At 32.7% G+C, this 27,458-nt stretch overlaps 6 protein-coding genes across 8 annotated transcripts; 2 read left to right on the plus strand and 4 right to left on the minus strand.

The window, feature by feature from the left end:
* The first annotated feature begins 467 nt into the window (after positions 1 to 467).
* LOC123921370 (very-long-chain enoyl-CoA reductase-like) lies at positions 468 to 4,261 on the plus strand. Of its 3 annotated transcripts, none has more exons than XM_045973883.1 (5): positions 468 to 794; positions 1,005 to 1,135; positions 1,570 to 1,609; positions 2,111 to 2,865; positions 3,931 to 4,261. In XM_045973883.1, the coding sequence occupies exons 2-5, from the start codon at positions 1,067 to 1,069 to the stop codon at positions 3,997 to 3,999; spliced, it is 933 nt and encodes a 310-aa protein (XP_045829839.1). In that variant the 5' UTR covers positions 468 to 794; positions 1,005 to 1,066; the 3' UTR covers positions 4,000 to 4,261. The 3 variants fall into 3 exon arrangements, with proteins under 3 accessions (XP_045829839.1, XP_045829841.1, XP_045829840.1); XM_045973885.1 differs by having other exon boundaries at positions 587 to 794; positions 1,045 to 1,135; XM_045973884.1 differs by having other exon boundaries at positions 588 to 794; positions 1,019 to 1,135.
* Positions 4,262 to 7,801: 3,540 nt separating this feature from the next.
* LOC123921371 (very-long-chain enoyl-CoA reductase-like) lies at positions 7,802 to 10,682 on the plus strand. Its single transcript, XM_045973886.1, has 4 exons — positions 7,802 to 8,013; positions 8,482 to 8,521; positions 9,001 to 9,755; positions 10,431 to 10,682. Exons 1-4 carry the CDS (start codon positions 7,945 to 7,947, stop codon positions 10,497 to 10,499), a joined length of 933 nt encoding a protein of 310 aa, XP_045829842.1. The 5' UTR covers positions 7,802 to 7,944; the 3' UTR covers positions 10,500 to 10,682.
* Positions 10,683 to 10,785: 103 nt separating this feature from the next.
* Positions 10,786 to 11,432, minus strand: LOC123921372 (protein AGENET DOMAIN (AGD)-CONTAINING P1-like). Its single transcript, XM_045973887.1, has one exon. The coding sequence runs from the start codon at positions 11,343 to 11,345 to the stop codon at positions 10,902 to 10,904; it is 444 nt and encodes a 147-aa protein (XP_045829843.1). The 5' UTR covers positions 11,346 to 11,432; the 3' UTR covers positions 10,786 to 10,901.
* Positions 11,433 to 12,636: 1,204 nt separating this feature from the next.
* On the minus strand, positions 12,637 to 13,555 carry LOC123922282. The gene is made up of 3 exons (XM_045975014.1): positions 13,451 to 13,555; positions 13,042 to 13,297; positions 12,637 to 12,992 (listed from the first exon to the last, which is right to left on the minus strand). The coding sequence occupies exons 1-3, from the start codon at positions 13,553 to 13,555 to the stop codon at positions 12,637 to 12,639; spliced, it is 717 nt and encodes a 238-aa protein (XP_045830970.1).
* A 596-nt stretch (positions 13,556 to 14,151) lies between these two features.
* LOC123921741 (porphobilinogen deaminase, chloroplastic) lies at positions 14,152 to 16,772 on the minus strand. Its single transcript, XM_045974396.1, has 5 exons — positions 16,476 to 16,772; positions 15,519 to 15,924; positions 15,192 to 15,398; positions 14,658 to 14,835; positions 14,152 to 14,558 (listed from the first exon to the last, which is right to left on the minus strand). Exons 1-5 carry the CDS (start codon positions 16,679 to 16,681, stop codon positions 14,446 to 14,448), a joined length of 1,110 nt encoding a protein of 369 aa, XP_045830352.1. The 5' UTR covers positions 16,682 to 16,772; the 3' UTR covers positions 14,152 to 14,445.
* A 2,748-nt stretch (positions 16,773 to 19,520) lies between these two features.
* On the minus strand, positions 19,521 to 26,396 carry LOC123920517 (T-complex protein 1 subunit eta). The gene is made up of 14 exons (XM_045972779.1): positions 26,234 to 26,396; positions 25,859 to 26,119; positions 24,707 to 24,832; positions 24,373 to 24,576; positions 23,293 to 23,462; positions 23,052 to 23,187; positions 22,533 to 22,649; positions 22,321 to 22,440; positions 22,122 to 22,220; positions 21,946 to 22,035; positions 21,275 to 21,362; positions 20,326 to 20,414; positions 20,163 to 20,237; positions 19,521 to 19,998 (listed from the first exon to the last, which is right to left on the minus strand). The coding sequence occupies exons 1-14, from the start codon at positions 26,246 to 26,248 to the stop codon at positions 19,903 to 19,905; spliced, it is 1,686 nt and encodes a 561-aa protein (XP_045828735.1). The 5' UTR covers positions 26,249 to 26,396; the 3' UTR covers positions 19,521 to 19,902.
* Positions 26,397 to 27,458: the final 1,062 nt, after the last annotated feature.

The following is a 27,458-nucleotide window of genomic DNA, read 5'->3' on the forward strand; positions in this document are numbered from 1 at the left end:
TAAAACAAAAAATATAGACATGGAGACTCTGTTTAGTAAGCTCAAATTTTGAGTTTATGTCTTATAAGCTTATAAGTTCATTTTGAAGGAAAAAAAAATACCTATTTGGTAAACTCTTTTTTGTCATTAACTTATAATTTATTTTTATTAGCATACAATTTATTTTCATAAGCTAATTCAATTAGGTTATAACTTATGACTTATTATGTTTCCTTCCAATTATATACCACAGTCATCTTACTTGAAAAAAAAAATTAAATATTAATTTAATATATCTTTTTTATGTTATTTCATATTTAAGTTCATTCAACCATTAATTTTACTAAACACTACAAATTTATTCGTTATAAGTTACATAAACTAGCTTTAGAGTTTATCAACTATAAATTATAAGTACATCCGTCATAAACTAACTTATCAACTATAAACTATAAATTCATCAGCTATAAACTAACTTCGAGCAATCCACTAATTTTTTGGACCAAAACCATATGACCTTGTATCATTTATAACCAGATTTATTAAATTTATTTTTGTGAAAAATTTGGTATGGAAATTGGTATGTTAAATGGATGATGACAAGTCTAACCAGTTAGTAGTTGTCCTACCCTAACCATATTCCATTAATGCATACATAAACTTATACCTCACCTCATCTTCTACTAACCATACCTCTCATTCATTTTTCCTTCTCCTTCATAAATTCTCCATTTTTCTCTCCAATTTTCAAAACCCTTAATTTTGCTTTGTCTTTGAGGTACTTCCAAAACTCACACACTCTAACCCCAATTCAGGTAATTCTAATTCCCAATTGGGTCTTTCATACTTTATTACCTTCTTTGATTTGATGATGACCCACATTCATTGTTTTCATCGAAATACATTTTTTTTCATTAAAGTTTGAATCTTTTGCTAGTTTATTCATATAAAAATCACTTTTTTTTTTGCAATTTTTTGCTGTTTATGTATGTGGGTCTAATTGGATCTTGAATATAATCTTTCAGTGATTTGTGTGAAGTGTGTTGCTGACACTGTTTGGTGAAGTGGGTGTGTTTTGGTTTTGAAGATGAAGGTTACTGTGGTTTCTAGGAGTGGAAGAGAGATTGTTAAAGGTGGAATTGAGCTCAAAGATTCTGTATGTCTTTTTTAATTTTCTTAATTTTGTGTTCATATTTAGTTTGTTTGTTGTTGTCATCAAATGGTAGTTTTGATTTCTTACTTTTGTGTTCATTTTTACAATTTCATTGATGTTGGTATTTTTCCATCATCAGATCATACCACATCGTTTAAAACCTATCAACATCACCAATTTTTAGACAATATTTGATGGAGGGACTAATTTTACAAAACCGTAAAAATACGGGGACCAAAATTGTAATTAAGTCTTTTTATTTTCATAGTTCTATTTGTTTTTGTCATAAAAGGGTACTTTTGATTTCTTAGGTTGCTTTATAGGAGCTAGAGTTTATTTATAGAATTTGGAATTTCTTCTTTTGGTGTAGCCTTTCAATTGGGAAGTGAGAGATTTGTTTTCTAAGTAATGATTATATATTTGTTTCTTTGTCACAGGCTACTGTAGCAGATCTGCAGGAGGCAATTCACAAGCGAAGTAAGTGATCAATTTTTTTTTGTGTATAATTAAGTTACACTTTTTTAAGTAATATCTTAGAAGAAAAATGGCCAAAATCAAGTTTGTCTTAAGCTTATGTCTTGATGGGTCTGAGATGTTTCTGTATATTGTTTTGGTTATTTTTGTGATGTATTTTGAACATGTGTTATGCCGAGTGATGATAGTTCATAGCAGTCTTATAGCTTAGTTGTTGAATTGTTGTTTTCCATCCTTTTTCCTTACTATTCACAGCACTCCCTCCGTGACAAAATATAAGCAAAATTCACCTTTTTAGGTTCATTACCTAGTTAATGTATCTGGTCTATAGAATATCAGATCAATTCATTTCATCCAATTCTTTCTACTTTATAATGACTTTCTTATTCCAACTTAATGTTTCTTTCAAAAGAAAAGAATGTTTGTTTGTATTCATATGTCTGTCTCGATGTTGAATTGGATTTCATGGCTCATTAACATGATTCTTATGTTTCACTTTAACAGCCAAGAAGCATCCATCGAGGCAGCGCTTGACACTTCCTGTCCAACCAGGATCAAAGGAAAAGCCAGTAGTTCTTAATTATAAAAAGAGTCTGAATGACTATACAAGTGGAAATTCAGAAACCTTAACCGTAACATTCAAGGACTTAGGTCCACAAGTTTCTTATCGTACACTATTCTTCTTCGAGTATTTGGGGCCGTTGCTTCTCTATCCAGTCTTCTATTACTTCCCTGTTGTCTACCAGTATTTTGGCTACAAAGGTGAACGTGTCATCCACCCTGTGCAGACATATGCCTTGTACTATTGGTGTTTCCATTACGCCAAACGAATTCTGGAAACATTTTTCGTGCATCGCTTCAGCCACGCAACCTCTCCCCTTTCCAACGTTTTCCGCAACTGTGCGTATTACTGGACCTTTGGCTCGTATATTGCTTATTATGTGAACCATCCGCATTATACCCCCGTAAGTGACCTTCAAATTAAGATCGGGTTTGGGTTTGGGATACTCTGTCAAATTTCAAATTTCTATTGCCATATTATATTGAGGAATCTCCGTGGACCTGCTGGAGAAGGTGGATATCAAATCCCACGTGGCTTTCTCTTCAATATTGTTACTTGTGCAAACTATACAACAGAGATCTACCAGTGGTTGGGCTTCAACATTGCAACGCAAACCATTGCCGGTTATATATTCCTCGCTGTTGCTACTTTTATCATGACCAACTGGGCTCTTGCTAAGCACAGGCGCTTGAAGAAGGTCTGTCTCCTTACCTTTTCTTTTGCTGTTCACTAATTCAGTTTGTGCTGTGTATGTTATTATAATATAACATTAAAGTTTTTTTTTAAAGTAAATAAGAAAACTTACCTAATAAAAATAATAAGTAACAGTTTCAAGGGCCTGTTTGTATGACTTATTTGTGCTTATCTACTGACATAAATACTTGTGAGACTGTTTGGGAGAGGTTACGACGTGTCCATAAAGTTGGTTTCATGTTTTTTCCATAAGCTCTTCAGGATAACTTTATATAACTTTTATATGAAAACACTTTGACTTCATTTTATCTTTTGTTATACAAATAGGTTTTACCTAAACACTTATATAATAAGGGCTTATGATATCAGTGCTCAATTAAGTTGTTTGTCCAAAGATGGCCTAAGCGTACATATGATATCAGTAACTTGGTTGTTTGACTCATGATGCTACTTCTTTCAGCTGCAACATTCGTTGAACATAATATAAGTGTGTGATGCAAATGTTTATTGCTTGGCTATGCTGTTGCTAGGTCAACTAAGGGTGTGTTTGGTAAGTCCAATAAGCTAGCTTATAGCTTATTGGACTAGCTTATAAGCTTGTTTGAAAAAAATAAAAGTGTTTGGTAAAAAGCTTTTCTCACGAGCTTATAGCTTTTTTTGAGATGCTATTTCAAGTAGCGTTTGAGCTTATAGCTTTTTACAGTTTTTTCCATTTTTAACCTTTAATTTAATTTTATTATTTTTTATAAAATAAAAAACTACCCACTAAAACAAAAACTACCCACTACATATAAATGTCCTTTTATGTCTTTATATTTATCGATCATTTAAAAAGCTAATTTTACCAAACATTTTAATTTCAATCAGCTAGCTTTTCAGCTATCAGCTATAAGCTAGCTTATAGCTTAACTTTACCAAACAGAGCCTAAATTTGGTTCGTGTGTTGCTTGGATAAATTTAATAATCTTATTAAATAGAAAATACTATAAAATGAACCAATATTGTTAATTTTTTGCGTTCTTTACATCATTTAATAGAGTCATGCATCTTATCTTTGGTGTACCTGCAGTTGTTTGATGGAAAGGAAGGGAGACCGAGGTATCCTCGCCGATGGGTGATATTGCCTCCATTCCTGTAGAAGCCTAAGCCACTAGCAATTACGAGGTCACCGTTATGTGCTCACAGGATTCTGAGACTTAGAAATATAGCATAATGAACCTTTAGTCAATTATTACTCTAGATATGAATTTGTCTTTCAATGTTTGATCTATGAAGTTGATTTCCAAGTTATTTCAAGTTGTTTTTATTGGATATTTGTAATCGTTTATCTTATTGAGGAATCTTGTTTCTTAAGAATCTTATTTGATGTTTCTATTGTATTTTGGTTGGCTTCCTCCTTTAATGTCTGCATAATAAGAGTTCAATTTCTAGCTCAAACACAGCAACACTAAAACTTCAAAATTACTGGTCTTTTAATATATTTTTCCCCTAAATTTGTATTTTTTAACAAGATCAAATAGAAAAGCTGATTTGAGTTTATCTTTTGCAAAGCTTACAAGAACAGTTGATATGTATATCCATAAATTGTTTCCATCTTTTTGATAAGTTGGTCACCAGCTCGTAGAGATATAATAAGTACTTATTGTATTAACTATTAAGCATTCAACTAAGTCTATATATTTGGTTCCATTAATATATAAAACATAAATTGTTTTATCTACAATTTAATTCTAGTAAAAAAAAAATCTAGTCAGAATCAAATTATTTTTTTTTTTTACTTTTACCACCAGTTAATCTGATTCGAGGGTTAGTTCTGGCATCACGTAGTTTTAGCCCTCTCCCGATCGCAGTTGCAGGGATCGAACCGTGGTCATTCCTACCAAGTTCAGTGTCAATCACAACTAAACTAACTAGCGATTGGTAGTCAGAATCAATTTTACATAATTGATTTAATAATTCTGGTTAGCTTAGAACCAAACATCCTAAAGTAATCTAAGTCAGATCTCTTTCTCCTTATCTATAGGATGCAAATTGTATCTTGACACAAGTTTAGCTGCATCTTGAATTAATTAATGAGGAAGAGTTAACAACATTTTGTTTTCTAATATTCTTTAACATTCACTCTCTTGTTGTTTCAAATTAATGTAAGTTCCGCCATTTTATGTGTGACTCATTTCTAAAGTACGAGATCTATGTTAGTTAATTATACTCAATAAGAGAATGAATGTTAAAAAGAGCGTTCTTAACAGTCCTCTTATTTATAAGGCCAAACCCGAGAATCCAAGATTAAAAGCCATTACGTGTGCTTCTAACATGCCTGAAAATTGTTATCATCAAAACCTAGGTTGATCAGATGATGCTCCCAGAATCCCCATATTACCATTCCATATCATCATCATCATCATCACCTGTAAGTCAATAAAATATGGTATGCTTCTAGCAACACCAATAGCTTGGACCACTTAATTTTGTCTTCTTCTCCAATTTCTTGGTAAGTGCTAGATTTAAATTTAATACTTCATTTTTCTATCCTTGTTTTGGTGTTCTGGTGTTTGTGAGCATTTTTGGCCTGGATAGAGTGTTTTGCCATGCTAGTGCAGTGCAGAGAATTGTATCTTTGTTGCTATTCAAGTACATTTTGGGTTTGTCTTTGTTTTAGCAATGCTTCTTTGTAATAGGTTGTGTTTTGATGTGTGTTACCTTTATCTTTTGTTTTACATTATTCTACTTATTTGTTTTGATATGTTCTACTTTCTCTAAATTTAATTGAAAAAGTGTGTTTTTGTTAGGTTGAAAAATGGTTAGAGGAAAAAACAATTCAATCATTGCATCACACACCGGCAACAAACTCACATACTAATGTTGAAAGTGTTGATAAAGATGAACAACATATAGAGCCATCCAGTGTGCAACTTGTCCAACCACCTCCTTGCAAAGCTCCTTAGGAAGGATACAACAATGCATTCAAGTCATTTAATGCATGTGACATTTGCAGTCTTGTTGAGAAGTTTTATCCATCAGATTTTTCTATTCAAGAAAGGATTCAGTTGGAATATGAGTTGCAACATTATGAGTTTGTGGTGCTTAAAGATGTTAACTTTCAAAATCTGCCCACTATTGGTGAATTGTGTCAAAAATTAGTTGAGACAAGTAAATCAAATTCGTACCCATTGATTGATCGGGTGCTACGACTTGTTTTGACTCTTCCTGTCAACAGCAACCACTGAACGTGCCTTTTCAGTGATGAAAATGATAAAAACAAGGCTGCGTGGCAAGATGGGAGATGATTTTCTAAAAAATTACATGATTGTTTATATTGAAGATGAGATTGCTGAGAAGTTCACCTCGGATACGATAATTGACGAGTTTGACATTGTGAAACCAAGGCGATTAGATCATCAAAAGTGAAGGTTAGTTTTTATTTTATTTTATATTTGTACGACTATATTGACTTTGGATAATACTTATATGTTCTTAAATTTCTTATATATGTAGTAGTGCATTTGAAAATTTACCTTTTAGACTCGGTCCCCCCTATGTTTAAATCGCCTCTCACATTTTTTGCATTTGGAACGTGTAATTGTAACTTGCAGTGAACAGACATACAAACACACTACCAATCTCCAGAGAATCAAAATTCAATCTATTAAATTCAAAATTATATATACTAGAGTCAGAAAAAAAGGAGCAAAACAGATCACATTTATACATAATCTTCACAACATAAACTTTAGGAATTCATTAAAGGTGTTTTCATCTAAATAGAGCCTATAGATTATAAGAAAAATAATTTGACTTTAATATATATTTTGTTATAGACAATGTTGAAGATAAAAAAGCTAATCAATATTATAAAAATGCTAAATTTAGCTTTTCATTACAACGATGTATATAACAACCTCTTGGGATACACATTATAGTAATAACAATTTTCCATGAGGATCTTCTTTAAGTTTGAACTTAGAAGGATTACGAACACGTGGCGGTGATGGACGAAGATCCTTTGGAAGAAGTGTTTAAGTGAGAAGTCCAGATTCATCATCTTTAAGAAGATTCTTATAACAATCATATATCTTCCGTTAACAAGACATGAAACAATTGTGGCTTCATAGTATGAACCCATAAATCCTTCTTCTTTGCTACATACTTCACTTTGTCTCCAACTTTGTAATCAATTTTCTTCATTCGTGGACGCATGCTTGCAAGAACAAGAAAGTAATTAAATGAGCAGAGAGAGATAAGAGTTGTTATTGTGTGAATGAAATAACACACATAGTGTGTTATTCTTATATAGTTGAGGTAGTGTGTTGATCAAGATTCTCATAATAAATCTTTAGTTGAGCTAATGTGTTGTTTGAGATTAAGATCTTTTAGGATTAAAATAAGATAACTTGTAACCAATAGTGTGATTGGAAGGTTTGATTACAACTTAACTTGATTAGGCTTATATTTTTACTACCTTTGACATCAAGAAACTCTTGCTGAATAACGTTAAGTACCTCGTAAAAAAATAAAAAGATAAGGCTCTCGTAAATTTTTTTTTTTTTAATGAAATCTCGTAATAAATCTTTATTCCACGTAAAGATATGCACGGTTGCAAAAGGTATTCAAATTCTTTTTATTGATGTTATTCTAGCAACGTGATTTGCATAATAAGTCAATAAAAACTTTAAACTTAAAAGTTGAAGTTATTTGGTAGTATTTATTATTTTTTCTAATTTAATTATCACTTTTATAGTAATTATCACTTTTAATTATCACTTTAGAATTGATGTATCTAGACAATAATATAGTCTAAATACATAAATTTTACAATGAATCTATAAGATAAAATGTTTCTTATATATAGGACCGGAGGGAGTAACCTAATACTCCCTCCAACCTTAGGCAAATGTAACTTTTTAGATTCATTGAGCAATTGATGTATCTAGCTTAAATATAAACTAGATACATTGGTTTTTCGATGAATCTAAAAAATAACTTTTGCTTATAAATAAGGTCGGAGGAGTATTTCAATGCTACAATATGTGTGAAGTGTGTTGCTGACACTGTTTGGTGAAGTGGGTGTGTTTTGGTTTTGAATATGAAGGTCACTGTGGTTTCTAGGAGTGGAAGAGAGATTGTTGAAGGTGGAATTGAGCTCAAAGATTCTGTATGGCTTTTTTAATTTTCTTAATTTTGTGTTCATATTTAGGTTGTTTGTTGTTGTCATCAAATGGTAGTTTTTATTTCTTAGTTTTGTGTTCATTTTTACAATTTCATCGATATTGGTATTTTTCCATCATCAAATCATATACCACATCGTTTAAAACATATCACATTACCAATTTTTAGACAAAGTATTTGATGAAGGTACTAAAACTATAAAAAAAAAATTAAATAGGAGGGTCAATTCTGCAAAACGATAAAATAGGGGATCAAAAGTTCAATTAGGCCTTTTTATTTTCATAGTTCTATTTGTTTTTGTCATAAAGAGTACTTTTGATTTCTTAGGTTGCTTTATAGGAGCTAGAGTTTATTTATAGAATTTGGAATTTCTTCTTTTTGTGTACCCTTTCAATTAGGAAATGAGAGATTTGTTTTCTAATGTAATGATTATATATTTGTTTCTTTGTCGCAGGCTACTGTAGCAGATCTGCAGGAGGCAATTCACAAGCGAAGTAAGTGATCAAATTTTTTAATGTATAATTTAGTTAAATTTTTTAAGTAACATCTAAGAAAAAAATGTTTCTGTGAAATCATGGTCGATCACGGTGATTCTGACGTATCTACCGCGATACCAAACATATAGGCTAACATGATCTGTATATTGTTTTGGTTATTTCTTTGATATATTTTGAACTTGTGTTATAGTTGATAGCAGCCTTACCTTATAGTAAGTTAGTTGTTCAATTGTTTTCTATCCTTATTCCTTACTGTTCACATTATGTAATAAATATTATTTGTTGTATGTTTGGTTCTGCGGTGAGAAAAATTGTTTGTCGGTAATAAATCTACGGTACAGACGTTGTTATTCTCACCTCAGAACCAAACATACACTGGTAGAAAAGAATGTTTGTCTGTATTCATATGTCTGACTCAATGTGTTGAACTGGATTTCATGGCTCATTAACATGATTCTTATGTTTCACTTTAACAGCCAAGAAACATCCATCGAGGCAGCGCTTGACACTTCCTGTCCAACCAGGATCAAAGGAAAAGCCGGTTGTTCTTAATTATAAAAAGAGTCTGAATGACTATACAAGTGGAAAGTCAGAAACCTTAACCGTAACATTCAAGGACTTAGGTCCACAAGTTTCTTATCGTACACTATTCTTCTTCGAGTATTTGGGGCCGTTGCTTCTCTATCCAGTCTTCTATTACTTCCCTGTTGTCTACCAGTATTTTGGCTACAAAGGCGAACGTGTCATCCACCCTGTGCAGACATATGCCTTGTACTATTGGTGTTTCCATTACGCCAAACGAATTCTGGAAACATTTTTCGTGCATCGCTTCAGCCATGCAACCTCCCCCATTTCCAATGTTTTCCGCAACTGTGGGTATTACTGTACCTTTGGCTCGTATATTGCTTATTATGTGAACCATCCACTTTATACCCCCGTAAGTGACCTTCAAATTAAGATCGGGTTTGGGTTTGGCATACTCTGTCAAATTTCGAATTTCTATTGCCATATTATACTGAGGAATCTCCGTGGACCTGCTGGAGAAGGTGGATATCAAATCCCACGCGGCTTTCTCTTCAATATTGTTACTTGTGCAAACTATACAACAGAGATCTACCAGTGGTTGGGCTTCAACATTGCAACGCAAACCATCGTCGGTTATATTTTCCTTGCTGTTGGTACTTTTACGATGACCAACTGGGCTCTTGCTAAGCACAGTCGCTTGAAGAAGGTCCGTCGTGTTACCTTTTCTTTTGCTGTTCACTAATTCAGTTTGTGTTGTCTGCGTACTATAATATAACATGGAAGTTTTCTTTTAAAGTAAATACAAAAGACCTACCTAATAAAAATAATAAGTAGCAGTTTTAAAGGCCTGTTTGGATGACTTATTTGAGTTTATCTATTGACATAAGTACTTGCAAGACTGTTTGGGTGAGCTTATGAAAACAGCTAATGATGTGTCCATAAGTTAGTTTCATGTTTTTTCCATAAGTTCTCCAGGATAGCTTATATGAAAACACTTTGACTTCGTTTTATCTTTTGTTATACAATTAGCTTATACCTAAACACTTATATAATAAGCGCTTATGCTATCAGTGCTCAATTAAGTTGTTTGTCCAAACATGGCCTAAGTGTACATATGATATCAGTAACTTGGTTGTTTGACTCATGATGCTTCTTCTTTCAGCTGCAACATTCGTTGAACATATAAGTGTGTGATGTAAATGTTATTGCTTGGCTATGCTATTGCTAAGTCAACTGAATTTGGTTCATGTGTTGCTGGGATTAATTTAATCATCTTATTAAATGAAAAATACTATAAAATGAACCAATATTGTTAATTTTTTGCATTCTTTACATCATTTAATAGTGAGTCATGCATATCTTATCTTTGGTGTACCTGCAGTTGTTTGATGGAAAGGAAGGGAGACCGAGGTATCCTCGTCAATGGGTGATATTGCCTCCATTCCTGTAGAAACCTAAGCCACTGGTGATTATGTGCTCACAGGATTATGAGAATTAGAATTATAGCATAATGGATTTTTAGTCAAGTATTCTTATTTTATTAAATATAAATTTGTCTTTCAATGTTTGATCTATGAAGTTTTTATTGGATATTTGTAATCGTTTATCGTATTGAGGAATCTTGTTTCTTAAATTATGCTGAGACATACATTAAGGGGTCATTCAGAACAACCATCAAGAAAGAAATCTAAGCAACAAAAGTCTTGGCATTAATTTTATTTGACTCAAAATTAAATTAAATTATTCAATTATGAATGATAAAATTATAAATAAGAAACTTTAATTGAAAGAGACAATGTTGAAGAGAAAAAAAACTAAATTTAGCTTTTCATTTCAACGATGTATATGACTCTTAAGCTTCCATAAACCACTCTCCACTAAACATCATCTCATGATGTACCCTAATTTTATCACAAGGGTAGTAAATCGTTTGATTAGTATAATCAAAATACACATTATAGTAATAATTCTTTTCCATGAGGATCTTCTCGCTGATGATTTTTCCTACCCACCAACCATCGTTATCAAAAACATCAACTGTTTGATTGAGTTGGAACTTTGAAGGGTTACGAACACGTGGCGGTGATGGACGAAGATCCTTTGGAAGAAGTGTTTCAGTGAGAAGTCCAGACTCGTCATCTTTAAGAAGATTTTTGTAACAAATCACATATCTTCCATTATCAAGACAAGAAGCAATTGTGGCTTCATAATATGAACCCATAAACCCTTCTTCTTTGCTACATACTTCAACTTTATCTCCAACTTTGTAATCAATTTTCTTCATTGGTGGACGCATGTTTGCAAGAACAAGAAAGTAAATGAGCAAAGAGGGAGAGAGTGAGAGATAAAAGTTTTATTGTGTGGATGAAATAATACACATAGTGTGTTGTTCTTATATAGTTGAGGTAACGTGTTGTTTCAGATTAAGATCTTTTGATCAAGATTCTCATAATAAATCTTTTTTTGTTAATGAAATCTCATAATAAATCTTTTTTTTTATAAGATCATAATAAATCTTTATTTAACTTACTCTCATAAAATAACATTAACTACCTGATAAGGTGCTAGCTGTAATATTATGTCCAAAAAAAAAATAAAGAAAGATAAGGCTCCTATAAAAAAAAAATTTATTGAAATCTCATAATAAATCTTTATTCCACGTAAAGATATGCACGGTTGCAAAAGATATTCAAATTTATTTATTTTTAATGTTATTCTAGCAACGTAATTTGCATAATAAGTCAAAAACTATTTCAGAGTTTCATCATGAGTTTGACTCTACCTTTTTAAGGGTTAGAAGGTTTAAGAATAAAGTTAAAAATAAAAACTTTAAATTTAAAGTTTTAAAGTTATTTGGTATTTTTTTCAACTTAACGATCACTTTTAAGTTAAATCAGTTTGGTAAAATATTCTTATAAAATTTTTGATATTTGAATACAAATTTATCATAAATAATAGGCTTATGAAATTCATATTTTTAATAAAAAAAATTATTATGTAGAGACGTGATTTTTAAAATATAATTATCTTAATAATAACAAGCTTAAAAAGCGATATAAACAATATTTGGATAAATATCAAAAAAAGATAATAACAACAAAGACAAAAAAAAAGATAATAACAGATAATTATACTAATAACAAACTTAAAACAATATAATTACAACTAACAATAACAACTTAAAAAAAAATAATTATCATAAATTCTTTTTTGTTAAAGTCACTTATGTTGTGTTTTCTTCATTAAAACAGAGACTTTTTACCTACTTCTCCTTAATGGAAGTAGAGAAGTAGAAAATAAATAGGGGCAAACACACAAATAGTAGGACAGATTCAGTTGCATTACAGAGTTTGTTCTCTAAATTCCTTAGACAACAAGAATTTCAGGATCACTTGCAGTAACAGAAACCATTTAATGAGCTTCAACTTCAATAGTCACAATAAATTTCAATAATACCATGGCATCATCAAATTTAAAAGTATTTTCAAATTACTTCTCAAAGATGCAGGTTTTCTTAATTTTTGAAAATTATGTACATCAGTCAATCAGATAAGGTTTGTTTCAAGTGTAAATATGAACCAAAGGTGCTACAAAAAAATTATATAACGCCAAATAGCGAACTCAATCCCATCACCATACAAAAGCAAGCATACGCAAGTCCCGGTGCTTCCTGCAAATGTAGCCCAAGGCAAGAAGCCGACACGCTGTATCTTTCGCTTCCTCATTATTTCATAGAATGCTGTCCTCATAACTGAAACACTGGTTTTTCCGCAGAGGCTATAACGCTGAGTAACGGTTCTAATCTTTTCAGCAGATGCAGCTGCCTTCATGAAACCCGATGTTTTGGCTTCGGAAGTTGCAAATCCAAGTGCCACAACTTTAGATGGACCAAGGGCAACAGACAGTACTTTCTGCATCTGGCTTAGTACAATCTTGAGTGAAGCTGGAGTTTTGAAAGTGACAACCTTTGTCAGCGTAGACATGGGGAGTACCTGTCAGAGATGAAGCTCCTAAAACTGCTGTTGCTCCAGCCCCACAAGCCACCACAGGTCTATCCGCTAACAACTGATTTCTGTCACCGTGATTTAAACTAACCCCTTTACTGTCAGAATCCATGATTAATTCTCCAACAATCTCTTTAATCACACCAGGAAGAGGAGTATCCAAGTGTTTCCTTATACCAGCTAAGGCACTAGCATCAACTACTGCCACAATGGTTTTAAACTTATCAGTTTGGTTACAAATGACCTGTGCAAACAGCACTTGTGACTTGTCATCAACCAGAAGCTCCGAAAACTCAACCTTCTTCTACTTCGAAACACCTTTCTCAACAATTGGCCTCGTCCCTTTATTATTTAAAGCTATCCTAAGTTCCTTAACAACAATTCAAAAAGTATAAACCACATAAACAGTTTTAGCATCAAGAACCTCACCTCTATTCACATCCAATAACATCTTCTGACCATGCCCCAACGCCTTCCCCGTAGACGGTAGATCAGAAAACATATGCAATTCCTCAAGCAGCAGATATATAGGCTTTGCAAATTTCAGGAGTGTCGGATCTAGTTGTTGGTTGAATTTCCACTTTATCTGTCGCAGAAACAGAATCATTTTTACTGTCAACAGCCAAAAGAGGATCCAGATAGCCAGATAAACCCTCTGCCAACACCATCCTGACATTTTCATTAAAGGAAAACCTCTTCATAATCATAGCAATCGAAGCCAACGAAGCAGCACCTTGCTGCTGTGGAACCAAACTATTACCGATATTTCTAAAACCGTTTGCAGCATCAACTCCACCAGAAGAATTTTTAATATCATTATCATTACTATCACTATCATTGATGTTATTACTCCAACATTAATTACCTAATGGCGATTAAACAACAATGAAAGACTTTTAAGCAGCTTTTTAGCAGCCAACAAAGGACCAGTAAAACCAGTACCAAAATCTCCCTAAGAACAATATCACCAGCAACACTCATATTTATCCCTACCAATTTTATCAACAAAACAACATTTAATAACACCAAAAGAAGCAGATACCGGAAAATCAAAACGTCGTCGTTTTCATCATCTTCAAAAGGTGAAACACCACCGGATTGAACAATAACGCATCAAGTTTAATATTATTAATGAGAAATTTTGCATCGAAAGATGATTGTGAAACTTCACTATTGCAGGAACAATAAATATTACAAAAATTGACTTTCCAATCACCTAATAAAATACAACACTTCTGTCAAAAAAAAAAAATACAACACTTTGATCGTGAAAAGGAGTTCAGTTGAAAAAGAATAAACAAACTCAGGGTGCAGCCACTTTAAAACGCTTTGATAATACAACCTACCATACCTGTGTTACAAATTGAGTGTTGAAACTTATAATCTAGGCTGCTAACTACTGAAAAAGCCAGGTCCGGCTCGAGAAAGAAGCTCTTCCCCGGCATCCTTACCAATCTTCATCATATCTTCATAAGCAAAAGGACCGATTCTAGAAGTTTCAAGCACTGCACAAATGGAGTTTAAGTAAGCTTAAGAATGGTAACTTTTGATGGGTCGGAAATTAGAAGTAAAATTAAATAAATATATTGCAACAATATCTATACCACGGGTTCCATCAGGGGAAGCAACTAATCCTCTAAACAAGCAATTGCCATCCTTGTCTCTGCTAGCATACCCTGCAATAGGCGTCCGGCAAGACCCATCCAACGTCGTAAGGAAGGCTCTTTCACAAGAAATTGCTAGTCTTGTTTCTTCGTGATTCAACGAAGCAAGATATTCTGCCTGCAGAAATCAGCCAACCATATATGATAAAACTAAACTCGGCAACTATATCAAGTACAAAATCCTTCACTCCTTGAAATCGAAATATTTCACATGCAATAGCTGCTCATCAATATAAATTCTCACATATTAGGGAACAGGGAAAGAGGGTCTTTGAAGGTTCGAGTAAGATTTACTAGAATTTTGTACATATGATGAAAATTTAATCATATTGCTCAATAAATCATATGTGTACCCAAAAGGCATGATACTATAGTTCGCAAAATATAATCAAATTATACGACGAAAATTTGTACAAAAATGTTTTCAACATGTCAGACAAGTGACAAGTTAATGAAATATAGTTAAACACTCACCATTTTATCATCATTACGTCTACAGGCTATTCCAATTGCACCTTGTGCAACAGCTGGAAGCATATCTTCAATTGATAGAGTTGAAGTTACATTTTCTGTCATATTTAATCGTTTCAGTCCAGCTAAAGCCAATAAAGTAGCTTTGACAACCCCCTCACTGAGTTTTCTCAGCCTTGTTTGGACATTGCCACGGAAATTATCTTGCACCTGATATTATGATTATAGGTTAAATAAAAATCGAATAAGAATCAACCAGTGTTCTAACAAACTAAAATGACAAAAATGAAAGAACAATTAAATACAAACGTAAAGATAACAATAGCTTACAGTTAGAGATGGATATCTATGGAGGATTTGTGACTTTCGTCTAAGTGAAGCAGTACCAATAACACTTCCAGACGGTAGATCAGCAAGTGAAGCTGCACTCAACGATATAAATGCATCCCTGACATCCTCTCGTGGAAGATTACATGGCAAAATAGTTGGCTCTGGTAAGTACGTAGGAACATCTTTCATTGAGTGAACAGCGATGTCAATGTCCCCATTTATGAGTGCCTCATCTATTTCTTTGGTGAACAAACCTTTCCCACCTATGTCTGCGAGCGGCTGTGACTGTATTTTGTCACCGGTTGTTTTAATTATTACAATCTGAATAGCCCCTTCTTCAGCTAACTCTGTATGCGATGCTATGAGTTTGTCTCTTGTCTCGTGTGCCTGAGCCAAAGCTAGTGGACTGCTCTAAATGTAAACATAAGAATTTGTTAAAAACCAACAACAGAAAGGTTTCATAATCATCTAGCTAATAATAAGAATTTCATAACAGAAATAACCAAAAAAAGGATGGGTTTTCTTTTAAAAACTAATTGTATCTAAAAAATCACTTATTGTCTTGCATAAAACAAAACAAAAAATCTTTTTTCGTTGTCAGTAGTCTAGTGGCTTGACTCACACACTTCAAGTGTGAAGAAACTTCGGCCTCTTCAATAATGTCACATGTAACTATCAACGGAGCTACACTTACGGGACAAAACCCCTTTTGTTTTAACATTCACAAATTTATTTACAGAAAAGTAAAATTAATTTTCTACCATAACTACAATCATTAAATGTCAATAACTTACTATCCTCTAAGTCAACATATGAAAAAACTTTATCAAACACAATTTAACCAAACATAGCATAAACCCAATTAAATAAACACTACAAAAAAATGCAAAATTGAGCAAAAGTTGATAAATTTAAGCGAATACTAAAAGAACCCAGAAGCAGAAAATAAGAAATTACCTTCCTCTGGTACCAATTCTGATAATAGCGGTCTTAGTCTTCTGGGTTTGTTGTTCAACCGCGACGGAGGCTCTGATGCGACATTTGGAGAAAGGTGAGGTTTTGAAAGATGAGATGGGGAAAGAAGAACTGAGAAGGGAAAGAGATGGATTGGAAGGTGTAGAAGGAAGAGAGAATGTGAAAGATGAATAAAGGGTTTTCTCCATTGATGAAGAGAAGCGAAGAAACGAAGAAGAAGGGTGGAGCGCACGCAGTACACAGTTTTGGAGTTGAAGAAGAAATTTGATCTACGAATGTGATATGATCTCTAAGATAGAGCTTGTGGTCCCTACCTTACCCAATTACATATCTATATATATAAATCCTAGATAGTTGTCCAATTGTCTATCTAAACCCTAATCCAAAAACCAATCAAAACCTTTCATTTAGCCACATCACTTACATCCATTTAATGTGTGGTACTAATTATAATTATAATTATAATTGTTTTGGGTTATTATCCATTTTAATTTTATTATTTTGTGTATTTTATTGTTTTTTGTTCAAAATAGTTAATGTTTTTACTAATAATCTTTTGTCCATTATTTGTGTATATAAGGAGTTGGTCGATTGTTAGGACTACTTCCTAATGTTAGTAAAAAACAAAATACTAATGGTTGGTATGCCCGGCCTGATTTTTATCATATTCGATTTTGAGTATGAGTTAAGTTGGTTTATCTTTGCTCCAATGAGTTTCAGATTAATATAAATGACAAATTCGATAATGAAGTAGTTTATCCAACTCAGAATCATGCATTATTCAACGTCAATTGTTTTTCATGGTCAATTATATGTTGTCATTTTCAAAGTTATTTTAAAGAATGTGTTAAAAATATTGATAACCAATGTTAAGGAAGAAAATACCAAAGTAACTTCAAATGTGATGTATAAATAAATAAGTTTTTAAAATATATAAATACATATTTAACATCTATATCACATTTAGATAATTTTATTGTTATTATTATTTTGATAATACCTATTATTTCAATTTTAAATTACTACTTATATAAATCCTAGATAGTTGTCCAATTGTCTATCTAAACCCTAATCCAAAAACCAATCAAAACCTTTCATTTAGCCACATCACTTACATCCATTTAATGTGTGGTACTAATTATAATTATAATTATAATTGTTTTGGGTTATTATCCATTTTAATTTTATTATTTTGTGTATTTTATTGTTTTTTGTTCAAAATAGTTAATGTTTTTACTAATAATCTTTTGTCCATTATTTGTGTATATAAGGAGTTGGTCGATTGTTAGGACTACTTCCTAATGTTAGTAAAAAACAAAATACTAATGGTTGGTATGCCCGGCCTGATTTTTATCATATTCGATTTTGAGTATGAGTTAAGTTGGTTTATCTTTGCTCCAATGAGTTTCAGATTAATATAAATGACAAATTCGATAATGAAGTAGTTTATCCAACTCAGAATCATGCATTATTCAACGTCAATTGTTTTTCATGGTCAATTATATGTTGTCATTTTCAAAGTTATTTTAAAGAATGTGTTAAAAATATTGATAACCAATGTTAAGGAAGAAAATACCAAAGTAACTTCAAATGTGATGTATAAATAAATAAGTTTTTAAAATATATAAATACATATTTAACATCTATATCACATTTAGATAATTTTATTGTTATTATTATTTTGATAATACCTATTATTTCAATTTTAAATTACTACTTATACAAATAAATTTTTGACGTTATAATATAAAATAGAGCATAAGACCCGTGCATCGCACGGGTAAGCGTCTAGTTTTTTGACAAAAGATTACCCAATTATACTTATTGTATGTCTCAAAAGTTATTTTTATTGGTACAATATGTCTCAAAGTTATGATAATTGGTAAATAAATAAATTATTTTTATAGAAGAAGGGAGAAAAGAAAGAATGAATTGTTTGTGTATGGACATCCACTAATAATATTCATAACAATTATGATAATTGGAGTATTTTATTTTAAGGAGGCGCTTGATCTGCTATCCGAGAAAAACAAGTTTACTAATGTGAAAACAATCAACAAGAATGAGGTTTCATCTCCTGAAGGGCAAATACTTATGAGATCATGTTAAACGGTGTCCCGAGCCAAAAACTAAATTTGTATCAATTTAAGATTATTGTTGACCTTCAAACTTTCTATGTGTTATGAATTTGTATCAATTTTAGATTATTGTCGACCTTCAAGAATAATCATTAAAATTATAAGATTGATTTTATCAGAGAAAGCAAGCAACACCTACTATGTTACTAGAGCGTAAAAATTCTATCCTAATTTTCGTGTTTTTCATTTTGTCTCAATCTATAATGCAAACGTTATTCTTATAGAATTAAAATAAACGTTTTCCTCCCATTAAAAAGTAAAATTGTCCGCAAATAGCATCTTTTACCATCCATCCCTTGCATGTTAAAAGAAATTCAATGAGATAGATAATGGAAGAGATAACATATTACTCAACAATTTCTTGGGAGTATGTGGGAATTGGTAATATTTCTCTTTCCTGTTGGTTGATGAAGTGGTCAAATATATATATATATATATATTATCTTTCATCTAAATATTGCATTCAAGTAAAAATCTTCATAAGCCATAAACAACATTCATTTTGAAACACAGTATCAAATTCCGAATTCTGTCAATGGAAAATCCTCTGGCGTCTAACTCTTCCCGAAGAGTCGGTACTTCAGACTCATTGTTTTACATAAACATCAATGGAACCCTCAATGACCAACAATACCTCACTGGCAATTAAGATTAGCCAAAGCCAATCAATTCCGCCACTTCTGATTAGGCGCAACAAAAGTTATTTTGAGCAAAATATTATTTATAGTACCTTCATCTTAAACAAAGTTTCATTTGAAATAATTAAATTGACTCGGCAACTATTTAATTTTAAACTATTTGCCGATAACAATGGGTGTTTGCTGTTTATAAGTTTCTGCAATTTGTATGCGGTGTTCTTAAAACCTTCCTAAACATTGATGCATAAAGCTACAGATGAAATAAGATGCATATATAAATACTTGGTAACAAAAATAGTTTAGTGAGGGGAACAAGGTTAAGCAAAATTTCACACAAAATCGAAGTCCCCAACAACAACCATCTAATAATAAATTCAACCCCTCCAACGTATAAACTGAACAAATGTCAAAAAGACAATGCCTGAAAATTGCTACCATCAAAACCTAGGTTGATTAGATAATGCTCCCAGAATCCCCGTATTACCATCATTTCATATCATCATCTGTAAGTCAATAAAATATGGCATGCTTCTAGCAACCACCAGTAGCAGAAACATTCATGCAGTGGCATTGCGCATATTACAGACATTCAATGCATGAGACTAATGCTGACCAATTAGAATACATGTCTCATCATCTACGCATTCCTCGTCCACGACCACGGAAACCGCCTCCGCGACCTCTGCCTCCCATGGCACTTGCAGCAGCCTCTCCTTGTGCACTCTCAGACTAAATACATTTAATAAATAAACAAATAAAACAAATCAAAATCAGATCCACAAATGAAGTTGCTAGCATTATTCATTAGTGGAATTAACATCTTCGTAGAAGCTAGAACAAAATCAACACAACATCGGTGAATATAAAATGATAGAAATGGTAAGATATTTTACCTTGGGATTTTTAACTGTTTCATCCACACTTAAGACAAGGCAAGCTGCCTCTGTGGCAGCATTTATAGCATTAATCTGCAAATTTATGAACTTACTTAGACACCATCCACATAAAACATTAGAATTGGAATGCAAAACCATATATTTGAGTGCGGGAAAATACCTTTACAACTGCAGGCTCCCAGACAAAGTTGGCAAATGAATCAGCAATTCCACCAGTGGCTATGTCGACCCCATATGGTGCCCCCTCACCTTAAACAAGCAGGAATAATAAGATTAAATTCAGACCCATCAGAAGAACTCTGAGAAGTTTACTATATAGAAAATACATTTACAGATACTACAGCAGGTGCACCCCAACACACAGAAACACATGAATCGAAGGCCAGAGAGTATCTACGGGTTAGACTAATATTCACCTCTACATACTTGAAGCAACCCAAGTGCAAAGGACATTAAAACAATAACTTGCAAAGAAAAATACTCCCTCCGGTCCTATATATAAGAAAAAGTTTACTTTTTAGAGTCATTGTAAAGTTGATGTATCTAGACTACAATGTTGTCTAGATAAATCAACTTTACAATGAATCTAAAAAGTAAACTTTAACTTATATAATAATATAGGACCAGAGGGAGTACTAAATACAACAGCACAAACTAAATCCTGATTACATAATATAGTTTGCTTCTAAGCAGGAATTTGATTGAATTAAATAGTTTGTAATCTACTGAAGCCTAACTATGTAAAAATTGATTTGATCGAATACATTTTCTACACTGATGGAGTGAAGCAATGGTTAAGAGGAAATAAATGCAATGCTTAATTTAACCAACATATTCTCACTCACATGTTTCATTGTAGTTAATGTATTCTGAACAAATACTCCAAAACAATTGTCTTGCACTCTGGCTTAGTACTCCTTGTATTATGAATAAATATATTTGAACATGTCTGATTATTGAATCAAACCCAAGAATCTAATGCTCAGCATGTTCAGCTCACAAGCAGATTAATTTTAGTGTAACTGTTTTTTAATTATGTTTACTATAACTGTTCAGCTTAGCATCCTATTTAACAAGTGAATATTTTATTAAAATGAATGTCAACCAACCAGAAGGAAGCGCATGTTTCTGTCTTAGTTTGTTCAGCACATCAGTTGCATCAAATCCAGCATTGTCACATAATTGGCGAGGAATAACCTGCAATAACACAACATTCGTTTGCATCAAATTACAATTGAGCTACTATGAATGTTAAACTAAATACTTAGCAAAATGATTTAAAGATGAGTTGTGATCTACAGGTGAAAATTATATATTGCAAAGCTACTGCCAGATTTAAAGATGAGCTGTGATCTACAGGTGAAAATTATATATTGCAAAGCTACTGTGTTTGATATTCCTATGCTCACCACACCAGACTCTGATAGTATGGACAGAAATCAAAGCCCAGATCCAATGAATGGATACAATATGCAAATTGACTAGACATTATGTACAGCAAATTTTGGGCTGATCAGCAACAAGATAATTTGCACACACAAAATGAGCAGTTTTTCTCCCACCCCTTTCCTCCACAATAATGCAATAATAAAGCATATAGTGTTGTCAACTGCAGATCATGGAAAAGTGATTTGTACAAATTTCATTTTGCTAAAATGATATAACAACTATTTCACAACACTGATGCATTCCATTACATTCAAAGCTATATGACTAAATAACATAGTAGAATATTAGGACACATACTGTTATAGACCGTCTTTAATTTTCTAACACTTACCTCAAGAGCTTTTGCATAGGAGTTGATGAAAAGCTGAGACTTTCCAGCTATTGTGCGTGCATGTTGCCTTAGGTACCGGCTTATTTCCATCTGTCAACAATGACCACGTTTTAATTTTTAGCAGTCACTATTATAATCCAATGAGATTTACAGCACAGTTTTGAGTGGAGACATACGTCTATAGCACCTCCACCGGCGACTACAGTTGAATTCTTCATAGCCCTTCTGACAATCATGATTGCATCATGCAAACTTCGCTCTGCTTCCTCTATGAACTGTGAAAAATAGAAAAAATTAAATATCCATATCGGCAGATCCTATAATGTGTTGGATTTACATGTTACATTAACACTTATTGCACCACATGTAACAGACCTGATCAGCTCCACCACGAAGAACTATAGTGGCTGTTTGGCCAGATGGACATCCATTGAATATGTTGAACCTCTCATTTCCTACTTGCTTTTCCTCAAAAATCTCACAAGTTCCAAGAACCTTCAAGCAAATAAATAAAAAAGAATTTCAGATACAATACATAAAATTACAAAATGTGCAAAGCATGCAGAATCCCAAAATTAATACACAACCTCGTCAATAATGTTATTGACAGATGTTTGTACAGTTCCCCCAGTAGCAGCCGCAACTCTTTTTAGATCTTCTTCTGCTACACGACCAGCACAGAAAATGTCTCTATCTGCAAAATACTGTTTCAAGGGAAAGTTATTAAAATAAAACTATCTATATTTATCTATATACAGGGAAGTTTATAAGAAGTTCAACAAAAGATTGACTTTCTAGCATTATCATGAACAGTTTATAAGGATGTCAACATACACTTATAATGTTAAAACAAGAGCTAACACAAAATAAAATGCAAAAAGTAATTAATGATAAAATTAGATGCTTGTAGTTATATTATTATACATGTAAGCAAGTATATCACCATGATGCAATACATATAATGCCCCACACCAATGTTAAGAACAGGATAGCACGCAGCAAATTTTGAAATGTTACTCATTAAAAAGGTTCAGATATTGTGGACAGCTGAGTGGCATGCAATAATATGGATAAATAGCTATATTATAAATAATGAGAATTAAAACCTGAGTAGCCAAATCACCAATAGCCAGACGTGACAGAACAACTTTGGCACCACTTTGGACACATTTATCCAGTTTGTCATAAATAATATTCCATTCTGCATCAACAATCGATTGATACTGTGAAGGATCTGATAATCTGTAGAGAACACAAGAAAGAGAAGGAAGTTACATCACTAAGCAACCCTTTAATAGAACCTCAATATCAACAAACACAAAACAAACAAAGTCTAAATATCTGCACCTTATTTCAGCATTTTCTTTCTCAGATTTTAGCTCCAACTCAACATTAAGTAATAGTATTTTTGGATTGAGAAACTTCTTAGGCTGCTGCTCAAATCCAGCATATGAAAATGTCTTCTTGAAGGCAACACCGTTGACAAGAAATGAGTCGCGCATGTTACCACCAGGAACCTGTAGAATGAAACATAATCGTAATCTTTACAATACCGTACCATTTCCACACAAAACAAAGTACTTAAAGAAATCAAGGACTGGCAATGTTGTTTCACTCTTATGGCAAATAAAAATTGTTCTAAATGACAAGAAAATTCACTGAAAGTCTAAAACTTAGTTTGATCTTAGGTAACGTGAGAACTTAGAACCGCAAGTATAAGTATAATACAGAGTGTTCAATTGGGAAACAAATTAGTAAGGAATTGGGCTATTGAAACAAATTAGGAAAAATGCCAAAATAGTAATGGATTGGGAAATTGAATTGGAGTGTTAAAATGTTCTCAAAATGATTTTGTCGACATCAAGAAATGGGAACAAACGGTATAATACAGGCCCAATGAGTGAGGATTTATTCCAAAAACAATTATAAGGCATGGCACTATACACTCAGACAAGCTTTACAAGTCCTCAAATGCAACTTGCATTCGATAAAATGATATGTATTGCAATAAACCCCAGGTAAAGAAATCAGAAAGAGAAGATATAAAAATCAATTCTCTTTCATTCCGTGAATAGACTGCTTCACAAAGTTTCTAGATAACCTAACACTAATTATGTTTTTAACAACCAGATATATAGAAAAGATTTGTTCGACTCCATTAGTATTCCTCAACTTTAAATACATGCAGAAGCTCAATCTCACATTTTGCAATCTCTAACTCTAACTTCAATTACTTTAGTGCACACACATTTATGCAAAGTGATTGGAGAGCCTTAACATGCTGATAGGAAATTAGTGTGTGTTTTGTTTAAGAGTACATTGATCATTCTTTACTTTGCACTCATTCTCCCAATAAATTCATTACCATTATAAAGGATAGAATACATCATTTGGAGACAAGGTTGTAAAATAAGCAACAGAGCTTACCTTCTTTATTCCAATCATGTTCAACCTATCATCAGTCCCAATTGCAATTACGGCATCCACAACCATAGATGCAAAGAACTCCTTTTCACCACCTATAAGCTTTGAAGAAAGTGTTGTAGCAGCACACTTTCCGAGCAAAGTTTTCTTCTCTTCAATACTTTTTCCCTCAATGCTAACAGCTAGCTCTTTAATCTTCTCAATTGCCTGTATAAATTAAGATACACGAAAAAGAAAAAAAATGCAACAAGTCAGAAACAGACCTTTACTGATGGAATTTAATATTGGAGTAAAAAAGAAAGTAAATCAATTAAGAACTTGAGATATAAGTGTGTACCAAGGAGCATGCAGTCCTATAGCTCCTTATTAAATTTTGAGAGTGAACACCGTCTTCAATGAAAGGCTTAGCTTCTCTTAAGAACTCAGCTGCAAGCAATACGACAGTGGTAGTTCCATCGCCAACCTTCACAACACCAATAACAATACGATAGTTTAGTTAAAAACAAACTAGCACGTAGGGCATGTTCGGATTTGCTTATTTAAGTTTATCTAGTAATAACATAAGCACTGGTGAAACTGTTTGCAAGATCTTACATAAACGGTTTATCACATGTCAATAAGTAGTTTTCAGCTTATTTCTATAAGTTCTCAAATGTAGCTTATCATAACAGCTTATAGCTTATACAAAACAATTTGAGATTACTTTATCTTTTGTGATAGAAATAAATAACTTGTACATAAACACTAATATGAAAAGAACTTATAAGTGATTATCATAAGTTGTCTATCAAAAAACTCGTCCTTAATCCCACAATTTCAAGCATCTGAACGAAACAATAACAATACAATAGTTTACTTAAAAACAAACCCTTAGGGCTTAATTGAATTGACTTAAACTATCTTATCTATTGGCATAAGCACTAGTGAAACAGTTTGAGAGCTTACAGAAACAGGAATCAGCTTATGAACTATTCATAAGTAGTTTCAACTTATTCCCATAACTTCATTATAGTAGCTAATGAAAACACCTTATATAACTTATATGAAACAGTGAGTTCACTTCATTTTCTATAAATTCATTATGATAGCTTATGAAAACACCTTACAAAAACAGCTTATGTCATGTCAATAAGTAGTTTTCAGCTTATTTCTATAAATTCTCTGTAGCGTATCATAACAGCTTATAGCTTATATATGAAACAGATTAAGTTCACTTCATCTTTTATTATAGAAATAAATTACGTATACATCAACACTAATATGATAAGCACTTATGCTAATAACCTATAACTGCTCATTTAAGTTGTTATTACAAAATCACAATCTTAATTCCACAATTTCAAGCATCTGAACAATCAAGTTTCAGAAAACCGATCTAAGCACATAGTCCAATAAATAAACAAATAAATATATAAAGATTAGCTATAAATGCATTTTAAGTAGAAAATGATGAGATCGGAGTTAGTTATGAAGTTAGTTAGTCAGTTACCTCAGAGTCCTGAGACTTAGCAATATCGACGAGGATTTTAGCGGCGGGGTGAACGATATCGAGAAGCTTCATGATAGTGGCGCCGTCGTTAGAAATGGTGACTGAACCTTTATCGTCATGGATGAGTTTGTCCATACCGCGAGGACCTAGGGTGGTTCGGACGACATCGGCGACGGCAGTGCAAGCATTGATGTTGCTTACAAGTTGTGGTTTACCTTGCGATGTATCTGTACCTTCTTTCAACAGTATGATCTGTGGTTGCTGTTTTCCATAACCGCATTTTCAGAAATGAGTTAGTTAGGTTAAACTTAAGGAAATAGAGGGAGAGAGAGAGAGAGAGAGAGAGAGAGAGAGAGAGAGAGAGAAAAAACGTACCAGCATAGAAGACATGGTTGAAGGTGATGATGATGGATGAAGAGAGAAAAGAGAGATTTAGGGTTTAAGTTTTGAAGAGTTTTGTATGGTTCTAGAAGAAGCGGTTTTCTGGCTCCTTCTCTTTCGCAGTGTGAGTGAGAATGTTTTCACTGTATCTGTGTCTATTTTGAACCGAACCTTCATTTTCATTGTTTTGGGCTCAAGGCCCATTAAGCCCATTTTGTACTAAATCTGCTGATGTACACAAAGATAAATATAATTTGCTACTTTGTTGTTAACGAAAAAAATAGACACACTAAACAAACACCTAAACAAGACGTATTTGATGAAAAATCAATCGCCACACTAAGACAGTGAAATGACGAAGAAAAAATTGTCAGAGAGAAACGTGATCTATGTGAAAACCACTTATTTAAATTAAAGGAAAGGGAAAGATACATTGCACGGGGTAATTTTGGATAAAAGAACAGTCTGAAAGCACGCATTTCTGATGGAAGAAGGAGAGAATCTTAGAGAGAATGTGAAGGTTATCTCCGTAAAAAAAAGTTAAGACGGCTCCGCAATAATACTTGTAAGTAGTCATTAGTCATAACTTAATATCATATAAATTCATCAAAAAATATATATTATGGAAAAAATTGGATAATTATTAATATTTTGTGTTGGAGCAAGCACTAACAATATGTAAGTCACAGTACAAATAGCGTGGTAGAAAAATTGCGGTGAATGATGCACTTTCTTGAACACTTGCATAGGGAGTTATTTGGCTATGACTCCAAGTACATCACTTTTATTTTATAAGCAATGTTAGTTATTAGTTTTTTCTCCTTTGTCAGGACTTGAACCCTGGACCTCCTGCTCCTTAACCATTAGCTCAATTTGGTTAAGTACATCACTTTTATTTAAATCACACACTTTCAACACACTCCTTGATTCAAACTTCGCAAGGATATAACTCCAAAACTCTCACTTAGAAATTTCAATCTTCTAGCCTTCAAAGATTTAGTTAGTGGCTTCTCTGACTTGCTTTCAAGTTTAAGAATCCTTTGTTCTCTTGACACCTTTAAGAAATGAAACATTTTGTCTCAAATATTTACTCCTTCCATGTGCCACTAGATTCTTTGTCAAGTTTATTGTTGATTTGTTATCAATCATCTGTTGTATATGACTCATCCTAATTAGTAATTACTAATTACAATCCAAGAGGACTCTGGATGATTAAATA

The sequence above is a fragment of the Trifolium pratense genome, linkage group LG4 (assembly GCF_020283565.1).
Source record: "Trifolium pratense cultivar HEN17-A07 linkage group LG4, ARS_RC_1.1, whole genome shotgun sequence".
NCBI lineage: Eukaryota > Viridiplantae > Streptophyta > Magnoliopsida > Fabales > Fabaceae > Trifolium > Trifolium pratense.

Coding starts and splice junctions, on each gene's coding strand:
- LOC123921370 (XM_045973883.1), top strand. CDS start 1,067: ATGAAGGTTACTGTGGTTTCTAGGAGTGGAAGAGAGATTGTTAAAGGT. Junction 1,136..1,569: donor GAATTGAGCTCAAAGATTCT/GTATGTCTTTTT, acceptor TCTTTGTCACAG/GCTACTGTAGCAGATCTGCA. Junction 2,866..3,930: donor AGCACAGGCGCTTGAAGAAG/GTCTGTCTCCTT, acceptor GTGTACCTGCAG/TTGTTTGATGGAAAGGAAGG.
- LOC123921371 (XM_045973886.1), top strand. CDS start 7,945: ATGAAGGTCACTGTGGTTTCTAGGAGTGGAAGAGAGATTGTTGAAGGT. Junction 8,014..8,481: donor GAATTGAGCTCAAAGATTCT/GTATGGCTTTTT, acceptor TCTTTGTCGCAG/GCTACTGTAGCAGATCTGCA. Junction 9,756..10,430: donor AGCACAGTCGCTTGAAGAAG/GTCCGTCGTGTT, acceptor GTGTACCTGCAG/TTGTTTGATGGAAAGGAAGG.
- LOC123921372 (XM_045973887.1), bottom strand. CDS start 11,345: ATGCGTCCACCAATGAAGAAAATTGATTACAAAGTTGGAGATAAAGTT.
- LOC123922282 (XM_045975014.1), bottom strand. CDS start 13,555: ATGTTTTCTGATCTACCGTCTACGGGGAAGGCGTTGGGGCATGGTCAG. Junction 13,298..13,450: donor ATGCTAAAACTGTTTATGTG/GTTTATACTTTT, acceptor CTGTTTGCACAG/GTCATTTGTAACCAAACTGA. Junction 12,993..13,041: donor AGGAGCTTCATCTCTGACAG/GTACTCCCCATG, acceptor TCAAAACTCCAG/CTTCACTCAAGATTGTACTA.
- LOC123921741 (XM_045974396.1), bottom strand. CDS start 16,681: ATGGAGAAAACCCTTTATTCATCTTTCACATTCTCTCTTCCTTCTACA. Junction 15,399..15,518: donor ATAGATATCCATCTCTAACT/GTAAGCTATTGT, acceptor TCATAATATCAG/GTGCAAGATAATTTCCGTGG. Junction 14,559..14,657: donor TTCCCCTGATGGAACCCGTG/GTATAGATATTG, acceptor CCATTTGTGCAG/TGCTTGAAACTTCTAGAATC.
- LOC123920517 (XM_045972779.1), bottom strand. Junction 23,463..24,372: donor ACATGATTGGAATAAAGAAG/GTAAGCTCTGTT, acceptor TTCATTCTACAG/GTTCCTGGTGGTAACATGCG. Junction 22,650..23,051: donor TTGGTGATTTGGCTACTCAG/GTTTTAATTCTC, acceptor CCCTTGAAACAG/TATTTTGCAGATAGAGACAT.